The sequence below is a fragment of the Aplysia californica genome, unplaced genomic scaffold, assembly GCF_000002075.1.
Source record: "Aplysia californica isolate F4 #8 unplaced genomic scaffold, AplCal3.0 scaffold00121, whole genome shotgun sequence".
Classification (NCBI taxonomy): Eukaryota; Metazoa; Mollusca; class Gastropoda; order Aplysiida; family Aplysiidae; genus Aplysia; species Aplysia californica.
Genome location: NW_004797391.1, coordinates 484544 through 502959, shown reverse-complemented (window position 1 = coordinate 502959; position 18416 = coordinate 484544). Strand labels below are relative to the sequence as shown.

At 40.0% G+C, this 18416-nt stretch overlaps 1 protein-coding gene across 1 annotated transcript in view; it reads left to right on the top strand.

The window, feature by feature from the left end:
• Positions 1–17269, top strand: part of LOC101852400 (piwi-like protein 1) — a 62121-nt gene extending 44852 nt beyond the window's left edge. The window contains exons 15-19 of the mRNA XM_005096092.3: positions 11215–11389; positions 11795–11951; positions 12991–13113; positions 13522–13669; positions 15565–17269. Coding sequence (XP_005096149.1) covers positions 11215–11389; positions 11795–11951; positions 12991–13113; positions 13522–13669; positions 15565–15681 — 720 coding nt within the window. The 3' untranslated portion in view covers positions 15682–17269. The remainder of the gene's footprint in view (positions 1–11214; positions 11390–11794; positions 11952–12990; positions 13114–13521; positions 13670–15564) is intronic.
• The last annotated feature ends 1147 nt before the right edge of the window (positions 17270–18416 follow it).

The following is an 18416-nucleotide window of genomic DNA, read 5'->3' as shown; positions in this document are numbered from 1 at the left end:
TTTTCAGACAATCTGGTTGAGGCTCACATGCAGGTCTATTTAAACATTAGTTTTGTAAATGCATTTAATTTTCATGGAATAGAAGCTTCATGAGCATTGACTTGGTTTTAAAAGCTGTTTTGTGTAGGTTAATTACCGTTGTTGTTTCTTTTTCTGTATGTATCCTTTTGACACATGTTTGCTTTATATTAAGGATTTGAGTACACACTGATATCTGCTCAACAGCAACCCCCTTGAGAAACAAGCCTTGGTTGCTGTTGGGTGTAGGTTGCCACGAACTAAATTTTACAGAGCCGTGGGGGGGATGATCTCACATCCACCCATCTTTTTCACTCTCTCTCACACACACACAAGTGCTAACCCTGGGGCAGTGTTGTAATGTTGGTAAATGAAAACATGAGAGAGCGTAGGCTTTTCAAGTGAGCTGATGCTTAATCACAGGATAGTAATGCTATGCACGGTGACTGAGGACAAACCTCCCCAGGAGACTTAAAGGAAGGTGACTATTTGTGAGAGGGCGTGGTTGATTTGCTCCTTCTTTCCTATCCAGCATCTGTCCACTTTTTTGTGTTTGTTACTCTTTTGTAACACCTTAAGCCTTCAGCACATGTATGACCTTATTGTACTGCAAGTGCTGTAAAACTTACTAGAACAATGAACACGACATAGTGTACTGTGTTTTATTTTACACAGCTGGCATTGTGAGGAGATTATAAAACAAATAAACAAGAGAGGAGTGATGCACACACACTGAAATTATAGGCTACTCTGACTCATGTTGTTCCCACTGTTTCTGAATTGCCAACAAAAAATTTTGTCTAATAAAGCGAGACCCTGCTACACTTCTTTTACGGACGCTGCTCTGGCTTCCTGTTGAGAGAAGAATTATGTACAAGTTGGCCACTATGTCACAAATGCTTGAATGATAATGCGCCATCATATTTATCAAATCTGTTTGAGACTGCATTCCAACTTGCAGTTTATGGTCTTCAGCTAACAAAAATAAATTTTTTTCAACTTTCTATGAAACTTAAAACAATAGGTAAAAGGGCTTTTGAATATCAAGGCACCAAGATCTGGAATGCTTTGCCAATTAGTTTAAGAGAGATCAAATTCAATGATTAATTCATGTGTTACAGGATGCCCAGCAAGGTCATAAATTCGTAAAAAAAGCCGTAAATTCGACACCCTGGTTGTAAATAGTAGTAAATTTGCCTTGAAGATAGTAAACATTTGGTAAACGGTCGTAAATTAGCCTGCCTACTGAGTGATGAAGCCAGCAAGACTTTTCAGTGAACCCAAGCCGCGGTACATGACTGTTTTTGCCGGTCGCGATTGTGATATAAAATTCGTTTCCCTGGCCCGAGAGTATGTTTCACGCGAAAAGACGGCTGTGGCGGCAGGCGGAAGTGTATGTGACACTGAGGCTCGACCGGGAAAATCAAGATCTACTTTCGCTTTCGTTACCACCCAGAAATTTGCCGGCGATAGACTGATAATGCAACATTTGTGTATTTATAGGTAGTTAATCATGCAACATTTGTGTATTTATAGGTAGTTAATCTACCGGAACATGTATTAGCATAGCTGCCATTTTCCCGCAACTTTCCTCCGCTAGACCGTTCTTAGTCACAAATTTCATTTTTTTTCCCCACGCGGAAAACACCGAACCGGGAGAGAGACGAAAACGCGGTCTTTTAGGCCCAGTGCTAGTTTCACATTGTTTATTGTTGTGGAGTAACATAGTGTCGATCGGGACGTTAGCGCGCCGAGTTGTCATTGAAATTGGCGGAAATTCGGGAAAAATTGATTCAGAATGTAAAAATAAAAGGAGCTGGAATGAGAAAGAAGCAGCCGGTGTGCGACTTGAAAAGTTCATTAGAAAATTGAACTAGATCTAGCCGTTTTTTGCGAAAGAAATCGCGGCCCGCGGCACTCCTGTACAATTGCGGTCCCGTTTGTTTACATGACGGCTATTGTGGCTGCTGCGGAAGTGAATCTAGATCTAGAAAATCTATCTCTAGATATAATCTAGATCTACACATATTTAGATATATCTAGATCTAGATTAGATAGCCTAGGCTATAATTTTAATTCAGTTTATCTCTAAATAAGAAACACTACAGGGGCACTAAGTGCAAACGGGACCGCAGTTGTACAGGAGTGCCTGCATCCTTGATCCGATACTGCTCTACGTCTATGTATGTACACGTTTAAAGTGAAAGAAATCCTTTTATGAGACACCAGCTGGCAAAAAACACTAGATTTTTAGTCACTAAGTCCAAACTGTGTCAAATTGACTCGAATGCTTGTGAGTCAACTTACTACCTTTATGGTTTGTTTTTTTTTTGGTTTTTTTTCCAAATACATTTTAATTCAGTTGCCTATGGTTAACAATATGACAGTTTTCCCTTCCAAAACTGTAGGCTAGATTTTCCAGTATATATTGCCTCTGGATCTCACTGGTTTCGGAGAGCGCGCGTACGCCTTCGCGTGAATTTCCTCCTTTAAAAAAATTTCTGAGTGGCAGCTATGATTAGGCGAAGTGATGTGCAATGATAGTCGCAATAGAGAGATGAGATTGTTTTGGTCTCTCTTTACTCATCTGCACCACACGAATTTAATTGATGTTTTTCCCTGGACTCTGCCTTTACTGAAGTCTCGAATCTAGATCTAGTTGTAATCTAGTTACAGGTTGCAGATTTAATAAATTGCCGACAGAGAGAGAGAGAGAAGGGGAAGGAGTAGATCTTGCGAGAACTTCCGGGCAAAACAAAATGGCGACCCGCGTAGTTCAGCTCGATTCGAAAAGTGAAAGAGCCATAGCATCTTTGTAGACGATCAAATTAGCTTACTTTTGTGCTATAACGTCATTTTTTTCTTTGCTTTTGTCAATTTGATCATCCACACCGATAGAAAGTATTTCGAAATTAGGAAAAACAGGTCTTGTTTCACACTGGGTGAGAATCAGAGCTGTTAAAGTACTTTTTAAAAAAGTATTTCAGTACAATCTAAAAAATGTACTTAAGTACAGTAAAAGTACTTTCCTATAAAATGTACTCGAGTACAAGTACTTTTTAAAAAAGTACTTATGAGTACATTTTGAGTACTTTCTGCTAATATGCTAAAACACTTCAGCGCTTATGCAAAACATCATATTTTATAACTTATCCAGTATATTTGACAAATTAGGCTATTTATTACTAAAAATGTAAACAGTATACAAAGCATTTGAATATACAATGTACGCACTGAACGGTGGAAATGGTCGGTGAAATTGAACAAAAAACAACCCAAACGAACAGACGCAACTAGTGGGTAAGTGATATTATGAATAGAAAATGTTTGAGCAAGACAATGAGATCAAATGTAAGTCAGTCCAAGAGGTCGGAAAGTTCTACAGAAAGAGTATCCAAATTGAAAAATGTAGATAGAAAGTTGCTCTTAAGAAAACATAAAATTGATGAAAATGACCCGCATAGAAATGGAAAAGTGCATTGAATTCTTCATTAACAAATCCTCAAGGAATCAATGTAGCCTTAAGCAAAAACCACCCAAAAGAGTTTAAAAGAAATTTAGGCAGCCTAAAAATTGTTAGATACGCATTGAGAACACAGTTTCAGTTTCAATTGATTATAGTGGTCTGACAGATTTTGCTCACACTGTGTAGTCCACGGCGCCAACGGCAAACCAAAAGACAATAGTTTCCTAGAGTCTAATAAGTGTAGTGTAACCAAAGATTCTCTACTGCAGTAGTCTCCGCCTAAGATCCCAGTGCTCGGAAGCAAGGAAAATATGGGATCTTAGCTAGGCTTTCTCAACTGAGAAAGCCTAGGATCTTAGCCAACGAAGCCAAGGAAGAATCTACAGTGACACATGAACTGACGTGACCCCTGGGTGGATTTATGACATATGGCAAGCAAAGAGTGGTCGACCTTGATGACCAATCACAGTGGCATGAGGCATGCCATAAATAACATTATATATACACACTCATTAGCCTATCGTGAGTCTTGAGATCTTTATCTATGTTTATCCAGTTGCCCCTCTCCTTTAAATTCGGGAAAAACTGCTTTCAATGGTCAGGGAAGAGTTCACAGTTTGATGTGATCCCGCCTGGAGCGAACTTGTAGGCCCTACCCACCCAGGGAGTGATGTAAGTTTAGGTGGTGAGGTCACATGCGAGTGCGATGTTTGGGGAAAAGAAACGCATCGGTCAGTTCACACCTTGGTGTGATCCCGTCTGGAGCAAACACTGTACCGTTTCAAGGAGTTTTACAACGCTTGTGATCACATTCACGATAGTGGCTGATCTTTGAGGCGACGGGCTGTTCTTTGATCTCAACTTTTAACTCTTGGTGGTTGATCGGGTTTTTGTTCCGTAAATTATGATCAGAAATGCCCGCACTTACCCTTTCATTAAGCTACCAAAGTACTCAAAATGTACTTAAAAAGTACTCAAAAGTACTTTTATAAAAAGTATCGGAGTACAGTAAAAAAGTACTGGTTTCAAAAATGTACCGGAGTACAGTAAAAGTACCGAAAATTGTAACGTAAGTGCAAGTACCGGAGTACTTGTACTCCGTTACTACCAGCTCTGGTGAGAATAGCCAACGCTGGCAAGTCTCACCCGGGGTGAGAGGTCAATCGTAGGGTTTTTATTCCCACCGCGGGTGAGGATAGCCACTTCCTTACTTAAATGATTAGGTGATTAAACTTGATCTCTTATTGACAATATAAAAGTCAATTTAAACTTCATTTCGTTAGAAAAAAATATGTTAGGTTTGCTAACTTCTTAGACTTTGTGTTAAAGAAAACAATGTGTTAGGTTTGCTAACTTCTTAGACTTTGTGTCAAACAACACTTTTAACAAAACGAATCCTTACAAGCCTAGGCTTGGCCTTTGTAATCTCGAAAGTTTAGAAGTAGAAGTAGAAGAGTCTACTACTAGAGTTTAGAGTCTAGTCCAATTTATTTAATCTCTTGAATGTACTGGATAACAGAAATCTGCAACCTGCCACTAGATTACAACTCTAGATCTAGATCTAGATTCGAGATTTTAGTAATGGCAGAGTCCAGGGAAAAACTTCAAGAAATTCTCGTGGTGATGAGTAAAGAGAGACTAAAACAATCTCAATAAATAATATATCGCGACTATCACGGCACATCACTTCACCTATGTTCCGTGTCAAAGGTTCTTATACCTCTCACACTGAATAGGTCTACTTGAGCCATTCAAGTTATTGTTCTACTTTTAGTTTGAGCAATAATTTTTGTCTTTCACGTTCATAATATGAGTCATAACACCCAGACTGGTTCTTGACAGTAGAAATTCTTGTTCAAGGCCCCTCCGAACGCTCAAAGCAGGATTCATTTTTAAAATATAGATAATAATGAGAGGAAAATATTATAACCGATTGAAATACTTACGTCAAACAAGACCCCAGCGCGACACTGGCATGTTGTTGACTGGATATATTTTACGTGTGTGTGTGTATATTATGTAACATGGCCCAAGAAAATTGAGAAGCCGGTTTGGCAGTCACCCTTTGTGTACACGTTAGGTCTAAATCTACCCCTCCCCCTCCCACCACCACCAGGGCAGTGCTACTGACTGAAGTGTCTTTAGGCCATTCCCAAAGGGAGGATATCAACATGTTCTTATGCACAGTAGAATTGTAAATATGGGCTGATTCATCAATGTCATGCTCATACTGTGCCGGACCAACTTACGGGGAACTGATGCTTTTTCTGTCCTCTTCTTTACTATCGTCTTTTTCCTCTACTCCTTTTGTATGTTTGTTACTCTTTTGAACTACTATTTCCGGCGTGCCTTGATAGTCGAAGCTTGATTCCCCGTTTGGAGTTCTGTTGACATCCACCCCTTGTCGCTCATGACCTATGCAGTTGCGAGCGCCGTAAAAAACCAAATCTAGCGGCGAGCAAGCTTGCGATCATCTGTCTATCCTCCATTTTGTTGACTGGACATTGTTGTGTGTTGTTTTCGTTCCATATATTAGGTTAGTAATAATATATGTTATTGATGGCGCAAATGAACTCCCTTTTTCGAGCTGGGGTGGGGCTTGATTTGCTGGGTAGTAAATTTTTTTCCAGGTAGTAAATTTTTTCAGGAAATATTGCTGGACACCCTGTGAATTCTTTTCTGTTTTTAAATCGATTAGATGAATATTTAGAGAGATTTTCTTTAGGTCAGACCACAATGTATTATGTTACTGTTGTATTGTAAAGCGCTCAGAACCTGTTTACTTTAATCAGGGTTGAGCACTACATAAATGTCATTTATTTTTGTTATTATATTTTGTGGTTATTTATAGGAAAATTCTGTTACACAAGTTAAGGTTGCAGTTATGCAGGGGTTACAAGTTACTCTGGGTTGCTGTCGAGTAAACACCAGTATTTTTGCTGCAATGGTGCTACCACTAGTGACAAGTTGATTTCACGAACTTTTAAGTCTCCTCCTTTCTCTCTTTTGTCATTTAGACCATGGAGATCTCCTATGACATTCAATATGCAGACTGGAGCCGTAACATGCGAAACATACATCTCCTGAACGCTGTCCCCATGACCAACTGGCTTGTCATCTACCCATCGCGGTGTGGTCAGGTTGCTGGTGAGCTCTCCGACTGCCTCATCCGCGTTGGGAAAGGCATGGGCATGCAGATCATGCAACCTTGTGGGTAAGTGGCATCATTATCCTCCTCTTTCATCCTGGTGTCCGGTAAAGACCACCAAGAAAGACTCTCCACCTGTCTCTGTACTGGGCGAGCTTCTCCTCCTCCAGCTAGCTGTGTTCCATATGCCGGGATCTGCTCCCAGGTGGATTTACCCAAAAGAGTACTGTGCATTGTTGTCTCAGTGTGTGTTCCAGGGGCTGCAATGTTTCACCTTTTTTAAAATGTGTAAATCATATGAAATTTTGGTTGACTTGAGTTACTCATGTTTTGGCATGTAGATTACAACTTACGGCTGACAGGTCACTTGATGGGGTCTGTAAATGCCATGATTTTGCTCAGTTGTAGTCTAGTTTGATCTTTCCTGTTGCTCCATGTGATAGAGTGTGTAAATGCTATGAAGTCATTCAGTTGTTATTAAGGTTGTTTTTTGGGGGGTTTTTTCTCCCGTGTTTTTAATTTGTGAATGGTCTTTCATATTGGCCGCATTTTTCTCTTCTCTAGTGTGGAAATCACTTCGGACAGAAACGAATCGTACCTGCAGGCAATTCGCCAGAATCTCAACCCTCAGGTTCAAATGATTGTGACTGTTGTACCAAACAACAAGAAGGATCGCTACGATGCCATCAAGAAGAGCTGCTGCATCGATAATCCAGGTGGGAATTGGTGTGCATTAATTTTGTGGTGTTGAACAGTGTCACAAGTGATGCTTGACAGTAAAACATTGTGTACATTACCATAGGTACATTATGGTTTAGTGTTCAGTTGTGTGACATGAGTGATGTTTGTTAATGTTAGTACATTGTGGATGTTTAGCAAACACTCCTTTGCAGTTCGGTGGAATCGCTGAAAAAGAACTCAGTATATAAATGCACGGTACCATGAACTGCGCCAAAGGGATGAAAAATGAACCAACATTCATGTTGGCTTAGCAAAGGGAGCATCATTCAAGTCAAATTTGGACCCAGTTGATAACTTTGTCTGACCCCTTTGGTACAGCTTGAAATCTGTGCATAGCGAATTCCGTACATATGGGGAAAATTTTCCATGTCCCGCTGATTTCACTCTTTGTGCAAGACTTTTGGTTACCGTTCAGCAAAGAAGTAGTGTGCTTGGCATATGTCCCAACATGTACTATACGGGTCAAGTCACATGTCTGGTATCATTGAAGTAATGTCTGAGACATTTTTGTTTTGCAATTTTCCAGTATGGTAAGAAATCAACATTTTATATCTTACATTTCTGTTGAAATGATAGTTGGAAAAAATGGCTTTTTTTTTTTCTCCTTTTAACCCCAGTTCCGTCCCAGGTAGTTTTGCAGAAAACACTGTCAAAGCAGCAGGGCTTGATGAGTGTTGCGACCAAAATAGCCATTCAGCTCAACTGCAAAATGGGCGGTGAGGTGTGGGGAGCCGTTATTCCCGTGAGTATCTTGTTGTCTTTGAGCTGCATCGCGGGTTGGCTTTGGTGTTTTTCTTTTTGTTGTGATAAGGTTGTTGTTGTTTTTTTCACCAAGTCCAGACCCCCCCCCCCGGAGATCGGATTTGTTTATTTCATAGAGCGGCGGGTCTGCTACTCATACCTGCCAACCCTACAGAAAAAATCGGTAGGTCGCCGACTTTTGGGTCAAACTACCGATCCACCGATTTTGAGATGAAGCCACCGACTTCGGGATTCAGCAGGGTGACTGCCAGGCCCCGGGAATTTGAGAAAGTTATCAAATATTTGAAAACCAAATCCGATAACGCCCGAAAGTTCATTTTTGCCAGTCGCGATTGTGATTCATTCGGCTCCCTCGAGAGTATGTTTCTTCATGCAGACAGGCGGCTATGGTGGCAAGCGGGTGTGATACCGACGTTTGATCGGGATAATCAAGATATACTTTCACTTTCGTTACCACCCAGAAATTTGCTGGTAGTAGTTTGATAACGCAACATTAATTGTAACAACATGCAGGCTGTGCATGGCAAACGCTGTGTCGCCTTGAAAATAAATCAATATTTGTCCTGTGCTGTCACTTGTGAAAAAAAAAGAAAAGAAAAGAAAGTTATAGTTATACAAGCGTCTTGTCGGGTTCGCCATTGTGACCGGTCAATGAACTTGCGCGTTCCATCACATTGTGAGCACCGGCACTTGTAGGGGTCACCAAAGTTCATTCAAAGTCTGAGAGCTGCGTAGTATAGGACTCCGGAATGGGGGGAGGATTTTTTTTTTTTTAAATACACTCGGGGGAGGGGGTTGAAGGCAACACCAGGCCAGGGGACAAAAACTGAACTTTGAAGCAAATTTTAGTATTCTAAATTTTTGTTTACCTCTAGATCTAGAAAACTCTCTGCAAAACGCGTGTTGGTGCAGGCCTTGTGTGGACTCGGGATCCGTCATACTCTTTCCTTGTAAACTCTGCAAAGACAAAAGGCCAAGGCTAGGCCTAAGTCATCCAAGGCCCACCTTTTCTTCATCTTTTCTTCTTTGCTTCTGGTTTTTTTTTTGGGGGGGGGGGGGTTGTGGTTTTTTGGTTCATTTGTGTGTGTGTTCGTGCAGGTATGAATAGGACAGGAACTGCACCAACTACTAATAGGGTAAATGCCTCTGGTAGTTTTCATGTTTGTCATTTTTTTTTCTTTGTCATTTTCTACATTTGTTTGAAGTCGCAAACACAATCATGCATATTTGATGTGGGTCAAAATAAAATATTAATAAGGGTCCCAAATTAAGTATGTGACAAGAGGTAATATAGCCTACTACAGATTTTTTAGGTCAGCTACAGATTTTTGGACAAAAATTTGCGTCCAACTACAGATTTTAGCCCAGGCAATGTTGGCAGGTATGGCTACTGTCTGTGGTGCGATGACAAGTTGAATAGTGGCAATGGAGAAATGGAAGCCATTTTCAATCCTCGGAAAGCTCTCAATTTCTTTTTTTCTGGGGCTTCACCCCCAGACCCCCCATTTGGACTTGAACTGCTTGGCGTGAAAGTGGAGGGTCTGGAAGCTAATTTTTATGATTAAAGCGCTGTGCGGAATAGTGTCTATGTTGGATGCCTATGCGTCATGATAGCTTGTTACTGGTTCACTGATTTAAAGATTTTAAAAAATCGATACTTAGTCCATGATGCAGTGATTGCCAGATTTTCAGCATTACTACATCCCGTGCTATCACAGTCCCTCCAGCTTCGGCTCTCAGTACATGCTCTCTTTTAATGTCACTTTTTGCTCTGCCATGAGCACCCCAAGGTTTTCTTCAAATAACTATTTTCTGGCATGCTTTTTAAAATACGCGAATGCTGAAACCCAAATATGGTTTAGGCCTAGATCAGGATTAATTTTTTATTTTTAGAGCAAAACTAGTTAAAATTGCCTGTCATACCTAAGTCACACAGGACTTACAAGTACTCTATGCTATTGTCTGAAAATATGTTGTAATATAGTTTCTATTGGTATGGGCTAGGGGTTTTGAAGTCAGTTTGGCAGTCACCCTGCACTCAATTCTACGTTCAACACTGATTGATAGGTGCCTTGAATGACAGTCCATTATAAAAAAAAACTCGCCTCTTTTTAAAAACACTGTTCACTTAAACATAAAGGGTGTTCGCGTGCACACACACACAAAAACACTCTCTCTCACACACTCATACAAACCCCCCCCCACACACACACACACGCGCGTGCATGCACACACAAATTTTCAGAGTATAGTAGTTACCCAATATCACGAAAAGCAAGCCCAGCTCGATAGTAACTAAGGGTTTGGGGGCAATAGTTGTTTTTTTTTCCTTCTGTCTTTACACTACCTAATTTTGGGCCAAAATACCTGAAACTGACCTTGAATTTACTTGAGATGGGAATTTTGAGGTAGGCAGCCCTGATCGCCCCATTATATTCCTCGTCTAAGATGAAATTATTTTCTTGCTCTTTTGTGATTATTCGACTGTGTTTGAGATATTTGGGGGAAAAAGTAAAAATAATTTTTAGAATGGAGTCCTCAGGATCAGTCATTCTGTGTAAAAATGCAATAAATGGCAATGGTAAAAATGTTAACATGTGGACCCTTTTCTCAGGCATTTGTATACTAAACAGGTGCCTGCTAGCAGAAGAAATTATGTCCAGGAGGGTAACAATTTATGTTCTGGATGAATGGATAATGTGCTTTTATCCTATGTCGGTGTTCCAGTGGCTAGGTCCTCGGACTCGCAACTGTAAGATTGTGGGTTTGAATGCCATCTGGGGCTAGGAGTTGTGTTCTTAGGAAAGGCACTTAACACAATTTTCCTCATTTCACACAGGTGGAAATTGGGTACCTGGCTATAGACGGTGAAAGATCTTGTCAGTTTTTCATTAAGTGCATGAAATCTGCAGCTTGCACTGTATGCTTCCTTGTGAAGCAGAGCATGTTTCTGAGTGTTCTGGGGTCTGTGGTGTGCTGGGGGTAATAAAAGTTGTAAAGTGCATAGATCGTGTTGTAGAGCATTGACATGCGCTACACAAATGCAATTATTATTATTATTATTATTACTGTATGACAGGTGAAGGGTATGATGATCATTGGGCTGGATACGTACCACGACTCTGCCAACAAGAACCAGTCTGTTGGTGCTATGGTGGCCTCGCTGAACAAAGAATGCACCAGATACTACTGCAAGACTGAGTACCATGACAAGAAGGCAGAAATCATGCAGAGTTTAGGCGTTTTGGTCACAGGTATTTTACTCTTTGACTGTTGTAATTTTATTACTTATTTTTTACTCATTAAATTTTTTTTTTTTTAATGCCAAAGATCAAACTCATATGCTTTTGAGAGTGGGAGCTTGGTACCAGTACTTGTTGTCTTTTCCTTCTGCAGTTTTGTCTATTAGTTTTGCTTTTTACCCTCACTATTTGACATTTCTTATCTGTACTTTCTTTACTCAAGACAAATAAAATACATAAAAATTACTGATATTAGTAACCACCTTGTTACTTTTTTTGGATTTTCCCTCAATTCGCAAATGGAAGCCTGCGTGTACCTCTGTGGTCAAGTTTGCAATTGAAAAGATTTAGCCCAGCATTATAGTAAAGAGGACAGTACTGTTCCTTCTTACTGAGTATAAACTACTTTCTGTGCAGGGGCACTGCGGAAGTTCCATGAAACGAACCAGGCAAACCCGACCAGAGTAATTGTGTACCGGGACGGCGTGGGAGACGGCCAGCTGGACGCTGTGTTCCAGTCGGAGAAGGAGCAGATTGAACAGGCTTTCCGCATGGCTGGTGGAGAGTCCTTCAAGTATGTTTCTTCTTAAGCTTACTCTTTGTTATGAACTATATTCACCGTTGTTCAGTGCTTCCAGTTTTCGCAAATTTGCTGATATCCACAAATGGGAAAAAATTTCAGCGGAAATTCATGCAAGATTTTAAAAAAAATTCTAAATAAAATTTTTCCATATTTACTAACACAAGCAGAAAAAAGTTGAACATAAACTGTCAAGTTATATAGATCCAGCTGTTATAATTACTATTATGGATGTACAGTACCCAAGCAAAGGAGAAAGTGTGGCCTTGGATTTTTATGGATTAACATAAACAGAAAATTATGTATGCAAGGTCTGTTTTTCGGTCACTTATTTTCTTGTTAAATTTAAGCTTGAATGGCAAGAAATGGCACATTTAGGGTGCCCTAAATTTTTAAAATCTCAAATGTAAAGGTTCCCCTTCAACCCCCTGCCAGGGTGCTGCTCTGGACCCCAAAATCCTCAAAAAAATAATAAATAGCATTTGTATAGCGCATATCCCCGCTCAACAGCAAGCTCTATGCGCTTTACACTATATTATTACCCCAGCAGACCATAGAACACTCCGAAACATTCTCAGCTTCCCGGGAAGCATACAGTGCAAGCAGCTGATTAAGCGCTCAAACACTACAAACTGACGAGATCTTTCGCTGTCTATAGCCGGGTACCCATTCCCACCTGGATGAAGTGAGGAAAATTTGTGTAAAGTGCCTTTCCCAAGGACACAACGTCGGGTCCCTGATGGGATTCAAACCCACGACCTTATGGTTGCGAGTCCGAGAGCCTAACCACTAGGCCACCGGCGCCACCAGCTGCTGGAAGCTCTGGTTGTTAAAAATGGAGATACCACAAGAAAGCACCGAGACCGTGATATAGTTCTTCAGAGTTCGTGATTTATATTTTGAATTTTTATGGTCATGTTTAGGCCCTAAGAATTTGAGAACTGAGAAAGGAAGTAGATTGTAAGATTTTATCTGAGAAAATCACTTCCCCCCGTCTCTATGTTTATTGGTGTAAAACTGTTTTGTTTTCCAGACCGGCCCTGACCATGGTGATTGTGAAGAAGCGCATCAACACTCGCATCTTCAAGAGGGCAGAGAAGGTGATGAACCCTCAACCAGGCAGTGTGGTGGATACTTTCATTACCAAGCAAGAATGGTGAGTTTTTAAGTGCTGAGGGTTTTTCCGAACAAGATAAATTAATGGTAGTGTGGAGGCCCCCCAAATTTGGTACTCGTAAATTATGATTTTTGAACTGAACATCGGTTCTGACTGAAAATTCAAAGGAGGTACTCGATAGTGAAATAGGTCAGACAGCTTTTGTGTGTTTGTATTTGAAAACTTTGTACCACAGAATTTCATTTTGTTGGTGTAATCTGCTTCATTTCCACTTTGTTTCATATCCATGTGAAAGTGGTAGATCCTACTTCTTTTCTTTTCTCCTGTTGTTTCTGTCAAACTTTTTTTTTCTTTTCCCCCCGCTTCCCCCACCCCCACATAAATGAGTGTTATTATGCCAAAGTGATTCTCTTTATTAAAAAAAAATATCATATAATTTGTTTACAGGTATGACTTCTTCCTGGTCAGCCAATCGGTCCGACAGGGAACCGTGTCTCCCACCAGCTACAATGTTATCTTTGATGAGAGTGGGCTGAAACCCGACCACCTCCAACAGCTGACTTACAAAATGACTCACCTTTACTTCAACTGGCAGGTAAGTTTGACTGGCCTTATGGTTTAATTAGAGTTTTGCTCCCCTTCACATGCGCACAGGCACACAGACATGGACACCACGCGCACGCACACACACTTGCACTCATGCTTGTTGCCCTATCTGTTTGTTGTCACTGTCACAAGAAAATGAGGCAGGTGGTTAGAGGGTGCCCCTGTTTGATCCTATTTCATTTTTTTTCCCTTTGTTCCGTCATTAAATATTGTAATTGTGTTGATGTGCTTCTCTTTACCCAAACGAATAAGTAATATGATAAATTAAGTGTTTTTGTGTGGGTTTTTTTTTAATTCACATTTTAGGGCGACACTGGTAGGTCTTACTTCTCATTCAGACACGCGTATGCACACACACACACACACACACACACACACACACACACACATTTATTTCTGTCTTGCCTTTTCCAGCAGTAATCTGTGTCATTATGTAAATGTTCTTCTCTTAATTCAATCTGAAAACATTCCAAAAATTTTCTTCCTGGCAATTGAAGCTGTTTTATGGCACTTTGTTATATAAACCCATGTGAACTTTTGATTTAAAAATGCATACAAAAGACAATACAGTAGTCTGCGCCTAATAGACCTGCATGTTTGCCGACAATCGTATGAAATCCGACAATCGCGACCCGACCTGCGTGGCCAGCCAATGCTATCGCTAGGCCCACCTGTATCAGTCAATATGCGTAGTGCGAGGCCTGGCCGACTGCCAGCGCCCCCCTTTTTCTCCTGTCTGCTTTGTCGGCACTTTCGTTTTCGTGCCGACGTCGGCGTTTCCGACATAATTGTTGGAACCTGAGTAGAAATGCGAATACGAAAAAGGACGAAGACCTAAATTATCTACTTTCAGTTTCGTGCTCGAGCGGCCATTTTGAATTTCGTTGGTTGACTAATTCAATTGTTCTGATAGAATCTAGATCATTATAGACCTCAATGGAGGATTCATATTCCAATTCTATTGTGTCAAACCCTATCATAGGTTGTGCTGTAATGTTAATGTTGGTAAAAAGCATTTCATCTGGTGCGTGAATTATAAATTTATATAGATTCTAGACTCGGCTGAGTCCCTCTGTTCGGAATCGGGTGCGGGTTTCTTGTTCAAGGTCTATTCCTATTCACTTGTTCTACAAGATTTAGATCTAGATCTAGATTTATTTAGATTTCTAGATCTAGAATCTATATGGAGGATTCATATTTCAATTCTATTGTCTGTTGTATCAAACCGAATTATAGCAATGGAGATGTAGGCCATATTATGCTCCTTGTTTGTTTTGGAGTGTGGTTTTTAATTTTTTTAAATTTTGGACTTGTGCTGGCCTTTTTACATGAGGCCCGCTGCAAGTTCTTTTTTGGGGTAGGCCTAGGGGTAGGGTTAGGGTTAGGTCTCTTCTTTATTGTGTTTGTTGGGGTGATCGCTCGTTAAACTCGGAAGTACTTCCTTTTGACACCCACAAAATTGACAATTTAAGCTCTTATTGGGGGGGGGGGCACAAAATTTTCAGACAATCTAGTTGAGGCTCACATGCAGGTTTAGCCTAAGATCCCATTTGCGAACCAGATTCACTTATGATCGCGCTATTTTAAGAGAACACAATTTTTACTACTCTAAAGTCGCCTGTAAGATCCTGCTCTCAAGGTCTATATTTGGCTACAATCCCGCATTTCAGATTATAATTTACAGAACAAAACGCTCTTGCAAAATCTACCAAGAGTGAAAATTTGTGATTATTGAACTACATGTTGTGTTAACAGATCAACAACACGTCCGTTGCGAATCTAGATGAAGCAGTACAATCTCTGGCCGTCTGTCGTGGGATAGTCCCTCTCTTTGACCCAGAAACTAGAGTTTTGATTTTTCTTTCCATATTTTGTTTCCTCTAGGGCACCATCCGTGTTCCAGCCCCTTGCCAGTATGCTCACAAGCTGGCTTTTCTGCAGGGCCAGAGCCTTCACCGAGAGTTCTCTGCCCACCTCTCAGACAAGCTGTTCTTCCTCTAGATCGTCCATCCCGACTGGAGATTTTCCTGGCTTCCAGCCGTACCAGCTGTTTCGTATTTTTAGGTCTGACTCAAAACAGTTAGATATATCTATAAATTAGTTTTTGTTTTACAGGAAAACTGAATAAGCTGTAAGCTCATCCCAAGTAAATTTACTTCTCTGTTTGTTTGGCGCATAATATAACCTAAGGAACAAAATTTCTTAAACCCTTAGTAATAAATGAGGCTTGCTGAGAATGTAAAGAAAAATAGGAAATATAGTGTGTATGCAATTCTGTGCTCACAATAAACCTACAAGCTGTGTAGACGAGTGAGCTTTGTTTTAGTTTCTACATTAAACCTCTGCTGATCTAAATTTGCTTAATAAGATTTTGATTGTGTTTTTTTGGTGAGAGTCTGGATTTAGAATTGTTCGTCATATGAAACCACATGTAATATGACTATTGACTTTTTTGTGTGTTTATGATGATGATTGGTGAAATAGCTTTCTTTTGTGAAGCTGTTCTTTGCATTATGCTCATGTTCAGTAGACTACATTCTTTAGTTTGCTATTTTTAAAAGTTATTGAGGACTCCATTTCCTACAGTGAGTAGGGTTGAAAATCTAAACTTCATTTCTTGAGCTGACAATTTGTATCGAGTTACTGTTGTGAAAGGTTGTAGGATTGTTTTAAAATTTATCTCTGTACATTTGAATTAAATGTGCATAGGTTCTTGCTGTATGCGAAAGGTATCGAAACAAGCATTTTTCTCTTCTTTCTATTCATCACTCATGTTTTTACTGTTGTTGTGTCAGCGAAGGTCATTATGACATATTTTTTTGGGGTTTATTGTACGTCAAACTGCCAGCACACTCAATGTGAACTCGTTCACATTTTCTATGGGCTTGGTGTTTATGATATAAAGTACATAAGGGGAGATAAATTGCTTGAACAATTTTTCTTTTAACAGCAAAAGTGAAACATGTTTTCAATTGCCATGTTCATATTTTTTGCCCCAAAAGTTGGGACAACTGCAATAAGGGAGTGAATTGATGCAGACAATTTCTGTTGTCTGCTTGTGTAATATTGGTTTGGATCATTCATGCGCAGAAAGACAGGTATGTTTGATGATACTGCTAATTATTTTCTTTTTGCTGGATAGTAATGCTATTGTGTTGTAACGGTAGATTTACTAGTTGGACTTGGATGTTGCCATTTGTGCCTCAAAAAAATTTTAATATTTCCTGTATTTAGCGCCTTCATTGTTGTCCCTGAAGTTACCTGTAATCAGGTGATGGCTGGCGCTACCTTGAATTACGTTTCAGGTTTTAGTCTCAAGTCTATGAACCTCTTCTTCGTTCTACTGCTGTATTGCCTCTTGTATCTCTTGTCAATAGATTACTCTTTTTCCATAAAGAACTCTCTTCTCTTTCTTGGCTTCAGCCAAACTAAAGTCTTGCTGATTTGGATCTCTTTGTTTTATAAGGAAGGGGAAAGAATATATGTGCCACGACTTGGTGGAATCAGGCGCTCGTCAATTTTTGGGAGTATGAAATTTTTGGTGTTATCTCAAAGCTTGTTCATTTGCTTTGCTTTCAATGAAAAAAAATACTTATCTATCTTTGAATAGAAATCGAGATATTTGCAATTAAAAGAGGTGAGGATCGCCTAGTTTCATCGTAAAATTAGCAAGAAAATGACTATCAAAATTTAGTGTCTTCGAAAACTTGAATGGAAACTGCGACTTTACATTTTTGTGCCTTCAACCAACATTTTTCAGTAAAATGGCTCTAACCAGGCCACTCCTTGAGTAATGTGAATAGTGTTGATTTCAGCATAAAATATTAACCGTTGATCAGTCAAGCAGCGACGTTTATTGAAAGTGAACCGTAGGGCTATAGCATAATTAAGTCATAACAAAGATATCTGGTAATATGACGCTCTTGATTGTTCACTTCCGTTAGTCCGCGTTTAAAAAATCCTGGCTGATTAATTTGCAACTTTGCATATATCTTTCATTTCACTGCTAAGTCATGTGGGCAAGATGTTCGCCAAGATATTGGAATGGCGAACAAGACACAAAGTTGAACCATTTCTGAGTGAGGCCCAAATGGGATTTAGAAAGGGAAGAGGATGCACGGACGCAATTTTTGCCCTACGACAAACGTGCGAAAGGGTAATAAAACACAACAGGGAACTAAATATAGTATTTATCGACCTGGAGAAAGCGTTTGACAGAGTGAACAGAAACAAGCTGTGGAAAAAACTCGAAAACTATACTGTAAGAGGCCGACTTCTAGATAACATCTCTGCCATTTACGAGAATAGCATAGGTACAGTCAGAACGTCTAAGGGACTCACAGAATGGTTCGAGATAACATCCGGAGTAAGACAAGGTTGTGTCCTGTCACCATTATTATTTATCATATACACTGATAGAATTACAAAAGAGGCAAACACAAAACCAGACGCCCTAAATGAATTACTCTTTGCTGATGACCAAAGCCTGGTACACAAAGATGAACAGTCTCCAACACCACACCACCAGATTAAACGAAGAATGTAACAACTACGACATGAAGATCAACATCAACAAAAGAGGGACAATGAAAGTAAGCAGAAAGCCAGAACCGCTCAGGATACACATCAACAACAACAGTCTCAGACAGGTCCAAGAATTTCAGTACCTCAGAAGTATTTTCACAGAAGATGGGCTACTGAACAGAGAAATGGAAACACGAGTACAAAAGGCCAAT